This window comes from Myotis lucifugus, unplaced genomic scaffold (genome assembly GCF_000147115.1).
Source record: "Myotis lucifugus unplaced genomic scaffold, Myoluc2.0 scaffold_22, whole genome shotgun sequence".
Lineage (NCBI taxonomy): Eukaryota > Metazoa > Chordata > Mammalia > Chiroptera > Vespertilionidae > Myotis > Myotis lucifugus.
The window spans coordinates 6551725-6567090 of NW_005871070.1; the positions used below are offsets into that span (position 1 = coordinate 6551725).

Genomic DNA, 15366 nt, shown 5'->3' on the forward strand with positions numbered 1-15366 from the left:
TTTCTTTAAAAATTTGATGGAAATTAGTCTGTCACCTTCAGGCAAAATTCAAAAATTCTGTTTTTTATCCAAACACCATTAACTTGTCGCTTATTCTTTCTGCATTTGCTTTCTGGGCCTGTTCTCAGTCTGTGTGGATAAATAAAAGCCACTTCTTTCACATCAACCTTCCCTGCCTGTGTGAGTCCTCAGACCTGGCTGTGAGTAGGAGCTGTGACAGCACAGCCTTCCCCGGGGGAAGCAAATGTGATGACAGTTACTTTAGACAGAAGCATAAAAGGGAGGCCCAGATCAGGAGACACAGCCTTTAGCCTAATCATGGCTCATCTTCAGGCCCTGAAGGAAGCTGGCAGCTCTGGTGCAGGAACCTGAGAGAGGGCGTGGTCACTGTGCATGGGTTTGGGTCAGAGGGTGTAATTGCAATTTGGAGAACCATTTTTCCTCCCTCAGTGGAAGAATTCAAGGCCCCGAATTATTCAGCTACTTCCTCAAATTGTGTCTTCTTCTTACCAGAATGATGTAACAAGTTAATGTCGCTAAAAATGTCATTTGTGACTGTTTGCCCCTCTTTGGCTTCACAGTTGCTTGCATTGTGGGGAGTATTTCTTCCACCTAAATGTCCTTTTCAGATAAATATCTGCCATGACCATTCTAACTTGTATTTTCTCCTATCATGGATTTGATGACTCAAACTCATTATATATATACATATATGTATATATACATATATATATGTATATATATGTATATATACATATATGTATATATATGCTAAAATAGATTAAATATGCATTAAAAACATGAGAACTATACGTACCTTTTGGAGAAGGTTACATTCTACCTATGCATATTTCTATGTCGTTCTTCATCAAGGTTTAGGAGATCTTCACAGGTTAACTTCACAGGTTAAAGTTTTGGGGTTGGGAAGCAACGCAGCCTTGTCTTTGGACTGCTGTGCCTTTGAGGAGAGCCCAAGCAGCCTTATGTTCCTCTGGCATCCCAGACTCGCCTGGGTTTTCTGAACATTCTTTTTCACCGCCCAGCCTTGGAGGAGTAGCTGACTGTGAGCTTTCTCCGCAGACATTGGAAGCTTGGGGTAAACCATCCACTTCCTTCCCAATGTCAGATCCTTTCTGAGGGGGAGGACATGCAAGAGCCACCATGTCTGCATCGTCGGCTGAGAGAGAAATGTCACTGCACCTAGGAGAGCCCGCTGCTGCTTGTGATGGCACCGCAGCCTCCCTGTGACCTGCAGGCTCATCTGGAGGAGGGCTGGAGGCACAGGGCTCGTCTCCATCAGGGTCATCCTCAGCACAGGCCTCAAAGAAGCACTCAATGTCTTCCCTGTCTTCCAGGCCAGAGTCAGTCATGTCCAGAGGCAAAGGAGTGTTGCTCTTCTCTTCTATGTAATTGGTGACCTCCCCACAGTCACTGTCATGCGATGAGAGAGATAAGTAGGAATAAAAGTCCCCTTTTCTCAGCTGGATGGGCCGGTGAGAATGTTCTAACACTTTCTCCTTGATTTGAGTTAATGAAGTAGGAGCGGCTGCCTCAGTTTCCGGTTGAGATTTACTTTTCAGGGCAGTGGAAGCCATGCCAATGATCTCCTTAACAAAGTCATGTACTGAACCATCCTCGGCATCTTTCGGATGGAAAACACCTGACTCACAGCCACAACAGGAAACGTTGTCACCAACAGAGGCATTTTCCTCTGTTTCATTTTGTTCAAGTTCTAGGCAGCAACCAGCAGATTTTCCAGCCAAACTTAGTGCATCATCACATGAAGATTGCAGTACCTCAGAGTCCTGTCTATTGGTGACTGTGGTTTCTGGAGGCAGTTCTGGGCAAGACTTCTCAGCGGGAGTAGAAGCAGCCGTTTGATTTTCAAAATGGTGGTGGTTTTGACATTTCTTTGGAAGATGTCTAACGGTCTGGGAGACAGATTCTCTTCCAGCAATGTGTGAATCGTCTGAGCTATCCATAGCTGCTTCGCACTTACCGTGCTCACTCTCTGAAACCCTCTTCCCGGCTGAACCAAGATTCTCCGGTTCCTGTGAAATCTCATTAAGTTTGTCCTGCTGTCTCTCTGGAGTACTTTCGACATTGCCATTTTCCACGTCAGCCACATATGGGTCTTTAGTGACTTTGAAAATATTTTTCTTATTTTCACCCTGTGTTCCTAACTCATGGGTGTGGGGTAAATTCTTACTGTTTCCATTATTTTCAGAGAGATGTTTTATGGAGCCGTTTAGAAGGGCCTTAATGCTGAGGGTGTCAGAGGAATTGGTCATCTCAGTACTACTTATATCCTTACCGCCCCTTATTTCGTCACTGGGATGACACCTTCTCTTATCTCTAGTCAAGGAAAGCTTCGGCCTAATCCAGGTGTGCAGCTCATTCTTTATATAGTCCAGCCCTGACATCAAGTTGCACTCTTCATAAATCTCATCGTCTGTTGCAATACTGGAGTCATCATCCTCATCTTTGAGGCACAGCTCTTCTTCTGTCAAGGTGAGGGTAGAGCTGGAGAGGAGGTCACTGTCGTCTTCATCATCAGTGCAAGCAGAGGTGCAAGAGACGTTAACGATCATGCTGACATTGACGTCGCTTTCATCAGCCACTGAATGAGTCAGGCGCTTCCTGAATGATGCATTTGATTCTGGGATCTTGTTCTTGTGTAACACAATATCCTCTGAGCAAAGAGAGAGCTCATCACTGCTGCTAAGTTCTGTAAGAGATGCCGGCGAGTCTTCATTGATGGAAGATGCTATGTCCCAGTGACAGCTGGCCAGTAAAAGACATCTTTTGGGAACTGCTTTGAAGAGTGATATCGGAAACACTCCGCTTTATCTTTTGCTCTGAGGGACTCTGGATATTCTCCAAACGATTCAGGAGATCTAATGTCCTTTTACTCAATTCTCCAACTGAGCCACTGCTCACGCTTATGTCCCCAGAGCTGTGACAGCTGAAAAGATCTTCATTGCTTTTATAGGATGTCAACCAACTTTCTAGAGAAGTGCTTCGCTGGAGGCTGTCACTTCCATTTTTAAAGATACCCAGTCCAAATAAATCACCCACTGGAGAAAGGGACTCAACAGATGAACTATGAGATAGAAGGGAGAGCTGTTTGGCATTCTGCATGCCAGTGAGTGTCTTCTCCATATCACCACTTTTATATGAATTGTGATCCATTTCATGGGATGCACTTGCCAAAATCCTTTCATGGGGAGGTGTATCCGGTTGTAATTCTGTAGCTTGATGTTTAGATTTGCAGGACTTTTTATCAAAATAAAAGCCATGGAGCAGGGGATCCTCTACATATGCCTTTTCACTTTGTGACTGTTTCATTATCATTGGTAATTTGAGTTTTGAGCCTTGGAGGTATGAGTAATCATAAAATGTAAACACATCATGCTTTCCTTGTAATTCTTCTCCCAAACAATCAGGGGTATGTTTGGTAACACTGTTTAAATCTCCAGCTTTTCCATTTACACAACCCACTGGTGAAATGGATGACTGAGAGCTATTTGGAAGCTTAATGGCTTCGTCCTCATCTTTAAATTTTTGCTTTAACATGTTAATGGCATCTCCCATTTGTGGTTCCAGATGTTCAGGTTCAGGGTTACTAGGGGACCCATCTACCATATTGAACAAACACATTTCAGAGTTGGTGGTGGTGTCAGTGTCTCCTTCACTGACTATTCCACTCTCACTGCCTGAATTCTGGCTCATGTCTCCTCCGTGGCACGGGCAGGGCTTCACCAAATTGGAACCCCCTAGTAGATCTGGCAAAGATTTGGTGGATGAGAATGAGGAGTCTTTACTAAGACTCTTAGTCAAAACACTAGGCTGTGTCATGCTGGTGAGCATTGGATTGTTTTTCAGGAATGGCATGTGGTTGTCATCATAGAGTTCCACATTGTGGAGGCTGTATACTTGGTAAATGTGGGGACTAGAGGGGGCAGTAATACTTGAGGCATACTGAGATCCCCCACGGTCACCTGCCTCTTCTTCATAGCCAGGGTCCTCACTACCTGTCTCTTCAGGTTTTGAGGCAGGCATGACAGGTTGGGGTTCTTGATTGAGGTCATTTGAGTCTTCATTCAAACTAATTAACTTGTTACTTATATCAGTTTCATCCCATTCCAGGGCATCCTCGCTGGTCCCAGTTAGGTCCATCAAGCCAGGATCAATCACATTCAGAGTCTCCTGTGTAGGGAGAGGAAAGGAAGAAGAATTAGGAAACATAAACATGAACATTTTATCCATTCAAAATCTCTTAGAAGAGTCAAGAAAGAAATTTGCTCCAAGCATAGATTTGAAAGATAGCATAATTATCAGCTCTATTCCTCTCTGGAATAACATCCAAAATTATTGAAATAGGCTGTTCTATCAATAGTAATTTGTCACTGGAGGCAATAACATAGATTAAAATGTAAGATTATTATAGTCAAGTTGTAATTTATGGAATTAACCATTCCCTATCGATTCTTCTTCATTTTTAACCTTGGATTGTGTGAGGATAAAACTGTCGGGTAAAAGAAGGTTAAAAGGAGTAGAGCCTCTGACATGTCCTCAGGAGGCATGCTCGCTCTGATGCTGTCTCAGTTCTGCAGCCACACAGGGTGCAGCCCTCTGGCCTCTGTTCCTGGGTTCTCCACTGGAAGCAGGTTTTGCCTGGGAAATAGAATCAAGTCGTAGCCACCTGTGGAGCCATTCATGTTCCAGAGGCTCTGGCGTGTCTTCCTTCCCCCCAACCTTCCCTTTCGGGGCAACACCTCCTTAGAATTTGGCCCTGCTCCCAATCAGACCCAAGATGAGCAACACTGGGCTGGTTTCCTCACCCCCATCTTCCTGGATCCTGAGTCTCGGGCACCAGGAATCCAGGGCAGTGCCTTAATCACAGTTCTCTCAGTCCTCTCTTCCCCGCCTCTCTCTCTGGCAGAGATTCCGCTTTGGTCCTTGTTGACTTGTTTCCCTATGTTCAGTCCCGTTCCTATTTCTTACAGACAGGAACCTCCCCTCTGGCCCTCCTCCAGCCCTAGAATAACAACCACCTGGAGACTTTCCTGACTCCCAAGGATGCAGTCGCCCAGATTCTCTTATGCTGCTCTCTGCCTGCACAGCTGGACCCTGCATCTTGGCTTGGACTTCCTGGTTTTAACCCTGTTTAGGTAGAACCTGACACATTCTGGGACACAGTAGTCCCTGAACTGGCTCTTAGACTCTGTCCTGAAGCCATCACCATCCTCACTTTCTGTCCAGCTGTCTGGATTCATGCCAGAGCCAAGGGAGGTGAGACAGGTGCTACAGGCCCTGACAGGTTCAATGACAGACAGAAACTCAAACAGAACTTGGCAGTTCAGCTTGTGCTTGCGCAGGTAGCCAGGCAGGTGAGCGTGGCTCTGGCACTGTGCGGAGAGGCCGAGGTGCTGATTTTGTTGCAGATCTGCATGGCCGTGGCAGGTTGCTAACCTATTATCTGAGCACCAGTCTCCTCACATCACTTTTTAAAGGGGGCTGGCACCTTCTTTCAAGATATAGTTCTGAGCACCAAATGAGCTACTGCATGTGAAGGGCTGAGGGGGAGTCAGTACAGGTAGTTATAATTCTCAGTGCGCACACACTTCTCTGGAGTGGCCTTGAGTCAATTCATAAAGGGTTCTCCCTGCCTACCTCCTTCTCTCCTCCTCATGCTCCTTTCCATTTGCTCTTAAAACCACAGGGGATTCATGACAGGGTAGGTCAGTGGTCAGCAAACCGCGGCTCACGAGCCACATGTGGCTCTTTGGCCCCTTGAGTGTGGCTCTTCCACAAAATACCACGTGTGGGCGCGCACGTACAGTGCGATTGAAACTTTGTGGCCCATGCGCAGAAGTCGGTTTTCGGCCTGGGCGAGCCTATTTTGAAGAAGTGGCGTTAGAAGAAGTGGGGGGTGTAGGTCCATTGGGCGGGTGGGACGCAGGATAAGCAGCATGGGGCGGGGCGCCAAATATCAACAGTACTTAAACTATGTAGGTAGGTTAATAACAGTGTACCTACCTATATAGTTTAAGTTTAAAAAAATTGGCTCTCAAAAGAAATGTCAATCGCTGTACTATTGATATTTGGCTCTGTTGACTAATGAATTTGCCTACCACTGGGGTAGGTAAAGGGAGGTGTCAGGCAGTATAACGGGTCAGCACATTTGCATTACAATTCAGATTTACTCTACCAACCTGGTTGAAAAAAAACGGGCCGAATGCTCTGCTCCTCAGAGTGGGAAAAGGCCTCACAGCAAAACATTAGCAGAACTTTCCTAAGTCCTCAATCCTCTTGAAACTAATAGTTAGGGGATACCACACAGACACATGAAGTATAAAACACCCATTAGCACTTTATTATACTGGATATGTAAGAGATTATCTGTATAGCCTACTTAAGTTTAAAAGAGTCCAGTTACAAAGTAAACATTAATTAAGGGATATTTTTAAATTTTATTACAGAAATCTTTCCCGCTGCCAATGCTACAGCAGTTAATCTAGCCCACCGCACTCATCACACTCACTTAGGTATGGAGTCCATTCGCGGTGATGAATTTTTATTAGAATTTCTGTTTATTCTTCGCTTGCTGATAACGGCAATACTAATGACTGGCTAGGATGGCTAATGAATGTTAAAATCTTCAGCTGCAGGAACAATCAATCAGTCTAATCAAATAGTATATTAATTTCAAATACTATCTTGGCTGACACTATACTCTGAGAGTGCTAATAAATAACTGAACTGGTCTTTCAAAGGAGCTCTCCTTGTAAGTCTCTGGTTGACTCGAAGGAACATTTAGCAGCACAGATTTTCCATGCGAGTCCCACACCCAGGGGGCTCACACGGCTGCAGGAATTGTGCCACCTGGACGCGTGCCAGGAGCTCAGCCCAAGTGGTGCCGGAGACTCGGACTCATCTTCCATGACACAGTCATTTTCTGACAAATGCTGCCTTATTGGCTTTACAAATGCAAACCTAAGAAAGTATAAAACTTACAGCAGTGCCTAAAAGAACAAGTTCTTTGTTCAATAAAGTGATTGGAGTGGAAAATTTTCACAGAAAATAATTAAACTTTTGGATATAATATTTTCTTTTCCCGTTCTTAATTCTCTTCTATAAATCTCATAAATTTACTATAATTTCTGAATTTTTTTTTGTATGTCAATTCCAGTGATATCTGACAAGCTCTGTTCATAAATCGTTCACTTTAGACTTTAAACTTTCCATATTAAAAAAGCACTACTCACTCTGCTCTCATTCATTCTTTTCTCTTGTGGATTAAATTATGTCAACATTTTCAATAAAGATCTCCATTTCCTCAAGATTTAATCCTCAAACATAAAACATACCCTGGGGGCAAAACCATGGGGAATGTTTCCAAGAGGAAAGACATTAGAATATTTATATAACTAAAAAGTTGTATTTGAAAAAGGGACATATGAATCGAGTAATATAACTGGTAGGAAAATTATTTAGTTGAATGTTCTCTTTGAAGCTAGCCCAAACACAGTCAATAATGTTCAAGTTAATTAAGCATTTGTGTTGTTATTTTTCTAGAGGAATTGTCTGATACTTAAACACACATACACACACACACACACACACACACACACACACACGTGTGTGTTCCTATCTTGGTAAAGTGATAAATCAAAATTGGATGAGCTGGGGAGCTGTGCGGTCAGGCTGCCTGGGTTCCCAAGGAATGAGGGGTGGAGTGAGGGTAACTCACCTCCCTTTTCTTATCCCCACATAGAAAAAAAAATGGATGTAGACAAAATCTGAGAATATCTGACTGAATCCAAAAGACTGGTAAGGTAAGTATTACATGCAGTTTCAATATAGAGTCAGCAATTCCAGAGGTAATTCTGAATTAAATTAATTTGTGCAAGGGTCTTTCATTCATAACCTTGCTTCACTGGTGCAGAATTTTGGCTTAGCCCAAGGGCTTTATATAAGTAATTACACACACACACACACACACACACACACACTTTCACAGATCTGCTCAAGAAATGACTAGAATTATTCTTGGAAGCAGGTTATTTATATTAGCACAATATATACTAAAGAAAGTAACTAAAAGTGGCTGGAGAAATGCTGATGATGAAGAAGAAGAAGAAGAGGAGGAGGACAAGGAGGAAAGAATCAAGATTCCAACTGCAGCAAGTAATACATATCCAAATTAACTTCCTTCTGTACTTGTATGTTTTTAATTGAGTTAGGTCTCCAAGGATTGCATTTCTAGTATTTTCTTAAAATTTTAGGTTAAAAGGTGAACTTTTATAAGAGATAAGACATACATTGGCAGTTAAACAGTGGAGATGAAGGAAGCTGGCATTCTATAAAACAACTCAACTGTGATTTGATACAACTACATCCAGATTCCTTTAATTTTCTTTAAAAAGTTGCATCTTTTGAAAATCTAAAGAATCACAAAATGAGCAGGATGTTCTTTTTGTGACTCCACTCAAATGTTTGGTGCTCAGAATGAAAGAACCATAGGAGGACTTGCAATTTGCATTCCCGTTTATTCTAAATCCAGGAGTTTATTGAGTAATATCACTTGCAAAGCTCTGGGAGAAGAGATTTATCTGTAGAAAAGCAGAATACAACAAAAACAAATAATAATAATAAAAACATAAACAGTTTGCATGTAACTGAATAAAGATATATATAGTTACCCTAAGGAATAAAGCAGACCCACAGTTTGAGGGGGCAAAGAGCAGGAGGGAGAAAATCATGTATGTATCAAAGTCAGAAAATCAATGGGAATGAGGGGAGATTCCAACCTTCGTATATTCACTCTAATTTTTTTTATGCAATATTTTCCCTAGCACCCACCTCCAAACCTAAAACCAAAGTGCCTGAATATTAGATGCATACTTACTTTCCTAAATTAGACTTACGTAGAAATTTAAAAAACCAAACAACCCATCAACAACCATAACAACCAGCTAGTTTTCAGAAAATGGAAATATAACTTTTATGAAAACTTTGAGTTTGTATTACTCTGTCTCTTGTTGAGCAAAGAATTGAGTCAGATTTAGCAAGAAAAAAATATATAGGTTAAAAAATAAATAGGGTAAAGAGCAATGATCACTATCAACTATTTGGGGATTTGGGCCAAAAACGCAAACAGATCTGGGTTTGAATCCTGGATCCCCGCTCTCACATGCTAGCTCTGTGATCCTGGACAAGTTATTTACCATCTACTAGTATATGTTTCAGTTCCATCTAATCACAGGACATTGTGTCTACCTTAGAGACCATTGGGAGCTTTAAATTAGAAAATGTTTGTAAAGTCCTGTGGGGAGGGCCTGGCACCAGCAGGGGTATGATGGCTGGCAGCTATCAGCATATATTTCCTGTGCTGAAGTGAGAGGACGATGGTACAATAGTATGGCTAACAGTTAAATAACCGTAACAATGTTTGCATTACAACTGTTGGTTGGTTGACTAATCTCTTTCGTACCCTTACTTTCTCCCATTGTACTATAAGTGGGGTGTAGGTTTGTCTTTGCCTGTTTTGACTCGGCTTATCCCTCAGGAATAACCAGATGAGAAAGAACACCTGCCCAGTCCTCAATAAGGCCCATGGCACAAGGCCTTTCTATTTCCTGAAAATAATCTTTTTTTTTTAAAGGCAAGTCTATTATCTGTGAAATTCTATCACAACTGACTCATTACAGAAAATACTGCTCACTATCTATCAGATTGATAATAATGTTAAAATTACTTGTCTCAGCCCAGAAACCCTTTAAAAGTCTATCTCACATCAATGATCAAAAATTCTTCCAATGAACGCTCTTTTTCAATAATGAAGCTGATCAGAAACTCAAAACAGACTAAATCCCAAGTTATCTCACAAATATCACTAAAATGATTACCAATGAGGACATATTTCCTAGTCTTGATTACACAGATATTTCTGAAATAGTCAAAAATAAAAAATCCATGAGATGTTATGTGAAGGCAGCTTGAAACCACGCCCCCCAACCTGCATTCTGACGCATATGCCTGCTAGCCCCAACCCCCTTTCGGCTTGTGTCCTAGCTAGCCTTGCAAACCCTGTTTGCCTGAATGCTTATCTTAACAGGAGCCATAAACCATACACAGCCCAACAACTGGGTCTGACTGCCAGCGCCAGATGGGGTCTTGGTCGCTGTCTCACTTCCCCCCTTACTACCATTACAAGGGCTGCAAAAGCTCGTGAAAAGTCCAGAATCCTGGTCCATTTTTGGAAGACAAAAGGGAAACTCCCTCCCCCGCCCCCCCCCCCCCGCCCCCGCCCTGCATTCAGTGCTCAGATTTGGGAAACTGATTCCCCTGAGTCATAGCACTGGTGTCCCTGCAATTAAAGTGCATTTCCTGATCTTCCCAGTGCCTGGCTTTTTTTTTTGTCTTCCTGCCATCTGGTAACTTCTATAACAATTTTAAAAGTAAGTCTTACAATAGCAAAAATTGCCTTAGTTCTCAACAGGGACCAGAGACAAAAGAGAGTCATATTGGGAAGTAGGGGTTTTCCTCCCAGATCTATACTCCACGGGCCCTTTCTGTCCTATCTCCACTAGAGCTCAGCACCTAAAATAGTGTCTGGCAGAAAGAATGTTCTCAACAAACCTGAACTGGGTAAATTGAAGGAATACAGACCGTTCATGGTCTTGTGAGCTGTTGGAGAAATCTGGGGAAGGCCTGGAGGTTAAACTCTGCCATAGCAAAGCCACCCAGAGAATTTCTGACTTTCTAGCTGGTGCTACCTCTCAATTATAACAGATAGTAGCCTCAGAAACATCACTCAGTGAAAGAAGCCAGACACAAAAAAAAATCATAGACAGTTGACTTTTGAACAGCCAAAAATCATATGACATTTTACTCCCCCCAAACTTTATTAATAACCTACTATTGATAGGAGGCCTTAATAATAACATATAGAGTGAATTAACACCATATATATATATATATATATATATATAAGAATACAGTTTATACATATATATATATGTATAAACTGTATTCTTAAAATAAAGTAAGCTAGAGAAAAGAAAACATTATTAAGAAATTATAGAAAGGAAAATACATTTATAGTATTTACTGAAAAAATCATGTATAGGCTAGACCATGCAGTTCAAAATATTGTGGGCCGATTGGGGAGTTGGGGCGCCACTCCCTGTCATGCACAGAGCAGGGCGAATCAGGAGGTTGCGATGCCACTCCTAGTCATGCTCAGGGTAGAGCCGATTGGGGGGTTGGGGCACCGCCCTCTGTCACACTCAAGGCAGGGTCGATGGGGTGGTTGTGGCACCACCCCCTGTCATGCACAGAGCAGGGCCAATCAGGGAGTTGGGGCATTGCCCCGTGTCACTCACAGAGCAGGGCCCATCAGGGGGTTGGGGCTCCATATCCTGTCATGCACAGAAGCAGGGCTGATCAGGGGGTTGGGGCGCCGCACCCTGTCACACACAGAGCCGCAGGGCGATCAGGGGGTTTGGTCGCTGCCCCCTGTCATGCTGATCCCGGTGCTGGGAGGCATATTACCCTTTTACTATATAGGATAGAGGCCTGGTGCACAGGTGGGGGCCGGCTGGTTTGCCCTGAAGGGTGTCCTAGATCAGGGTGGGGGTCCCCACTGGGGTGCCTGGCCAGCCTGGATGAGAGGATGATGGCTGTTTGCATCTGGTCATACCCCCTTCAGGGTGGGGGTCCCCACTGGGGTACCTGGCCAGTCTGGGTGAGGGGCTGAGGCCGTTTTCAGGCTGGCGGGTGACTGAAGCTCCCAACCGCTCCTTTTTTTCTTTTTTTTTTATTCTGGGCCAGCTTTAGCTCTGAGGCTTGGCTCCAGCTCTGAGGCCTTGGCTGCTGAAAGCAGGTGTCTGGTTTGTTTGGGTTCTATAATCGAAACACTGTTTCAACTCCAGCTCTAAGATCCCGGCTGGCTGAAAGCAGGTTTCTGGGGTTTTGTTTAGCTTCTATATTTGTAACATTGTTTCTTAAACTGCAAGCTCAGAGGCCGGCAGCCGCAGGCGGGGAAACTTGGCTTCCTCCGTCACTGAAGCAAGCAAGCCTCCTGTTCACTTCAAGCTGCCTGGCTGCCGGCCGCCATCTTGGTTGGCAGTTTATTTGCATATCGCCCTGATTAGCCAATGGGATGGGTAGCAGAGGTATGGCTAATTACCATGTTTCTCTATTATTAGATAGGATATATATATAAAACTGTATTCTTAAAGTAAGCTAGAGAAAAGAAAACGTTATTAAGAAATTATAAGAAAGGAAAAATACATTTATAGTATTTACTGAAAAAAATCCATGTATAGGTAGACCCATGCAGTTCAAATATATGTATTTATGAGTCAACCTTATTGTATGGTTCCATTTATATAAAATATCCAGACTAGATAAATTCACAGAGACAGAATGAAAATTGGTGGTCACAGGGCCTTGGGGAAGGGAGAGTAGGAAAAAAATTGCTTAATAGGTGTGGAGTTTCCTTTTGGAGTGATAAAATTGTTTTCACACTAGATAGAAGTGATAGTTTTACAACATTGTAAATGTACTAAATGCCACTAAATTGCTCACTTTAAAATGATTAATTTTATGTTATGTTAATTTCATATCAATTAAAAAAGAATACACCAGGTTAACAGGAGTCCTCAGTCCTGCTGAGTTTCAGAGCCTGTAACACCATCAAACATCTATTGGAAACCTTGCTTAATAAAAATATTACAACAGATAATATTTCTAAATTTATTTATATTATTTTGCATATATTATCAATAAAGATAATTTTTTTATTACAGGCTTCTTTCTTTGGTCTGAATGCATGCTCACATTCTCAGAAATGCTAAAGAAAAGCATATTTCTTCTCTTAGTTCAACTTCATTCATTTTGATGCAATGGTCTCTTCTAAGGAGAAACAAGGAGTGTGATTAATAGAACCCTTTTTGCTGAACCCTCTGATAGGATCACCAGTGTGACTTTCTGATAGCCCAATCCAATTGAGTCTATTTTGGGTTTTTTAGTTGTTAATCCTCACCTGAGGATATTTTTTCCCTTGACGTTTTAGAGAAAGTGTAAGGGAGATGGAGAGACACAGAGAGGAACATCGATGTGAGTGAGACATATCGATTGGTTGCCTCTCATAAAAGCTGGACAAGGGCTAGGAACTAAGCCTGCAACCAAGGTATGTGCCCTTGACAAGAATCAAACCCAGGACCCTTCAGTCTGTGGGCCGACACTCTATCCATTGAGCCAAACCAACTAGTTCTACTTTGGTCTTATTTTACTTGACTCATCTGTAGCATTTAAGTCCATTTTTCTTGACATTTTCTCTGACTTTGATTACCTTGATTCCAAGCCTCCTTATGGGATCCATTTCAGCTGACTGTTCAGTGACAGGATGTCCCACAGTTTTGCTTTGCCTCTTCTCATCCTACAGACTTTCCTGCCCTGAGTTTAGCCACATGAGGTCTAATTGTCTATTATTTTGAAGGGTATGTAGGCAACACAGAGGGAAGAAAGAAATTCAGAGAAAGTGTTTGGGAAGGGGAACATTGCAAGAAGAGGGAACAGTAAAAAGAAATGGTCAATGGGATAGAGCCTTGTGGGTGCCTTCAAAGGAGGGCTGAGCAACCAGCAAAGGTAAGAGGAAAACCCAGGTAGGACTACTGGTATAATATTCTGGAAGCTGAGAGAAGGAAACCTTTAAGTGGTGGGTGGTTAAGAGTGTTGTAGTCAGAGAAGATAAGAAGAATGAGAGGTGAGGGAAAGCCACTGAATTAGCAAGAATCATCATTTGTAACCATAGAGAGGGCAGGTCCTAGAGAGGCTGGTGGGTAAGGAAACCAGCACAGGACATGCTAGAGAGTAGCCTGAAGAAATCAGTTCCACAGTAAAGTGGCTGTTGACATTGGGTGCCTGTTCCTCTCAGGTGCTTTTCACCACCTTCCTTATCCTCTAGCACCAGTTTTGGAAGGAGAACAGGAGTGGAGGAACTGTGGGGGCCACAGAATCTATAGGAAACTCTTCAATTGTTCTAACACCTCTGCCCTCAACTCCAGACACTGCAGCCCATTCTGACTCTGTATCTATTTAAAACCAAAATAAAATAAAACAATTTTTAGTACTTTTAAATTTGATTTTGTGTGTATGCCAACAACTTTAAGGCTCTATAAAGAGGGTGATTGTGAAACTGTAAGAAGGAATTCTGTAGAAGAAAGGATACATACAATATAAGCCCTTCTTTCTCCCCTTACTATAATTTCAGTTTCACTAGAAGTTCTGACCCAAAGAAGTCAGATATTTTGATTAAGAGCTAATATGTTTGGGACAATAAATTAAATACATTTAGATCCTGTCATAATTGCTAAATAACTCTTAGGTGTATTCACCTCCTTGTTGGCAGTATTAAAGCTAGGTGGCAACAGATGAATGCCTCCTGTCAAGCTATGTTTTCCTTAAACAAGTTAATTATTGTACACATCATTATTTGTCTTTCTTAAGCATCCACCATGGGAAAAGTTACTTTCTCACCCAACTCTGAATGTTTTACTAGAAGTAACTAGAAAAATACTCTACTTCCATTGGTGAACAAATTATTTTATCTTGACCACTGCTTTATATGCAAACATACTGAAATTTGTATTATACTCAGAATAGACCGAATAGGAAAATTGGTTTATTTTTTTCATCTTAGTCACTATTCTCTTTCCCTGAAATTTTCCCTCGTAGATTCAAAATACATAACCTTAGTATTATTTAAAATGAATTATTAAAAAAAAAACTTTGGGAGAGATTTTAAACAAACGTAATTTCTTTATCTGACCTCTTCATTATTTTGTAGAACTGAAACAAAAAAAGTACAAAAAATAACGTCAATAAAGATGTAAAAGCCCAATGGAAATAAAATGGTGGCATTTTCTGCATTCTACCACATGGTAAACCTATTTAGATGACATTAACAGACCCATATGCCGAGTTACATAAATAATTTTCCCCCTAATGATAACAGCTGGCCCCATTTTTCTGGCATTATTCTAGCTGTTTGGTGTTTGCCTTTTGACTGTCAGGAGTTGACATAACATTTGAATTTTGTGCCTCAGGATGTAATTTTTGCCTCATCTTTGCCAGGGGGAAAAGTATACTACTGTCCCTGCTTTACAATAAGACTTCCATTAATAAAAACCTATAATTTTAAAACCTACACAGTATAGAGGAGGTGAACAGTCCCATAAACAAGTGAAGTTTACTAACACATAGGCTTTTCTGTGACATAGACATGGGTTCCCAATTTTCAGACCGAATTTTATGAACACAAGATTTGTGGCATGATCCTGAGGTAGCCTC

General features: G+C 41.9%; 1 protein-coding gene across 1 annotated transcript in view; it reads right to left on the reverse strand.

The window, feature by feature from the left end:
* Positions 1-829: 829 nt before the first annotated feature.
* AKAP6 (A-kinase anchoring protein 6) overlaps positions 830-15366 on the reverse strand; it is a 373936-nt gene continuing 359399 nt past the window's right edge. The window contains 4 exon segments of the mRNA XM_023751526.1: positions 830-888; positions 890-974; positions 976-2774; positions 2776-4209. Of these exon segments, the coding sequence (XP_023607294.1) occupies positions 838-888; positions 890-974; positions 976-2774; positions 2776-4209 (3369 nt within the window). The 3' untranslated portion in view covers positions 830-837.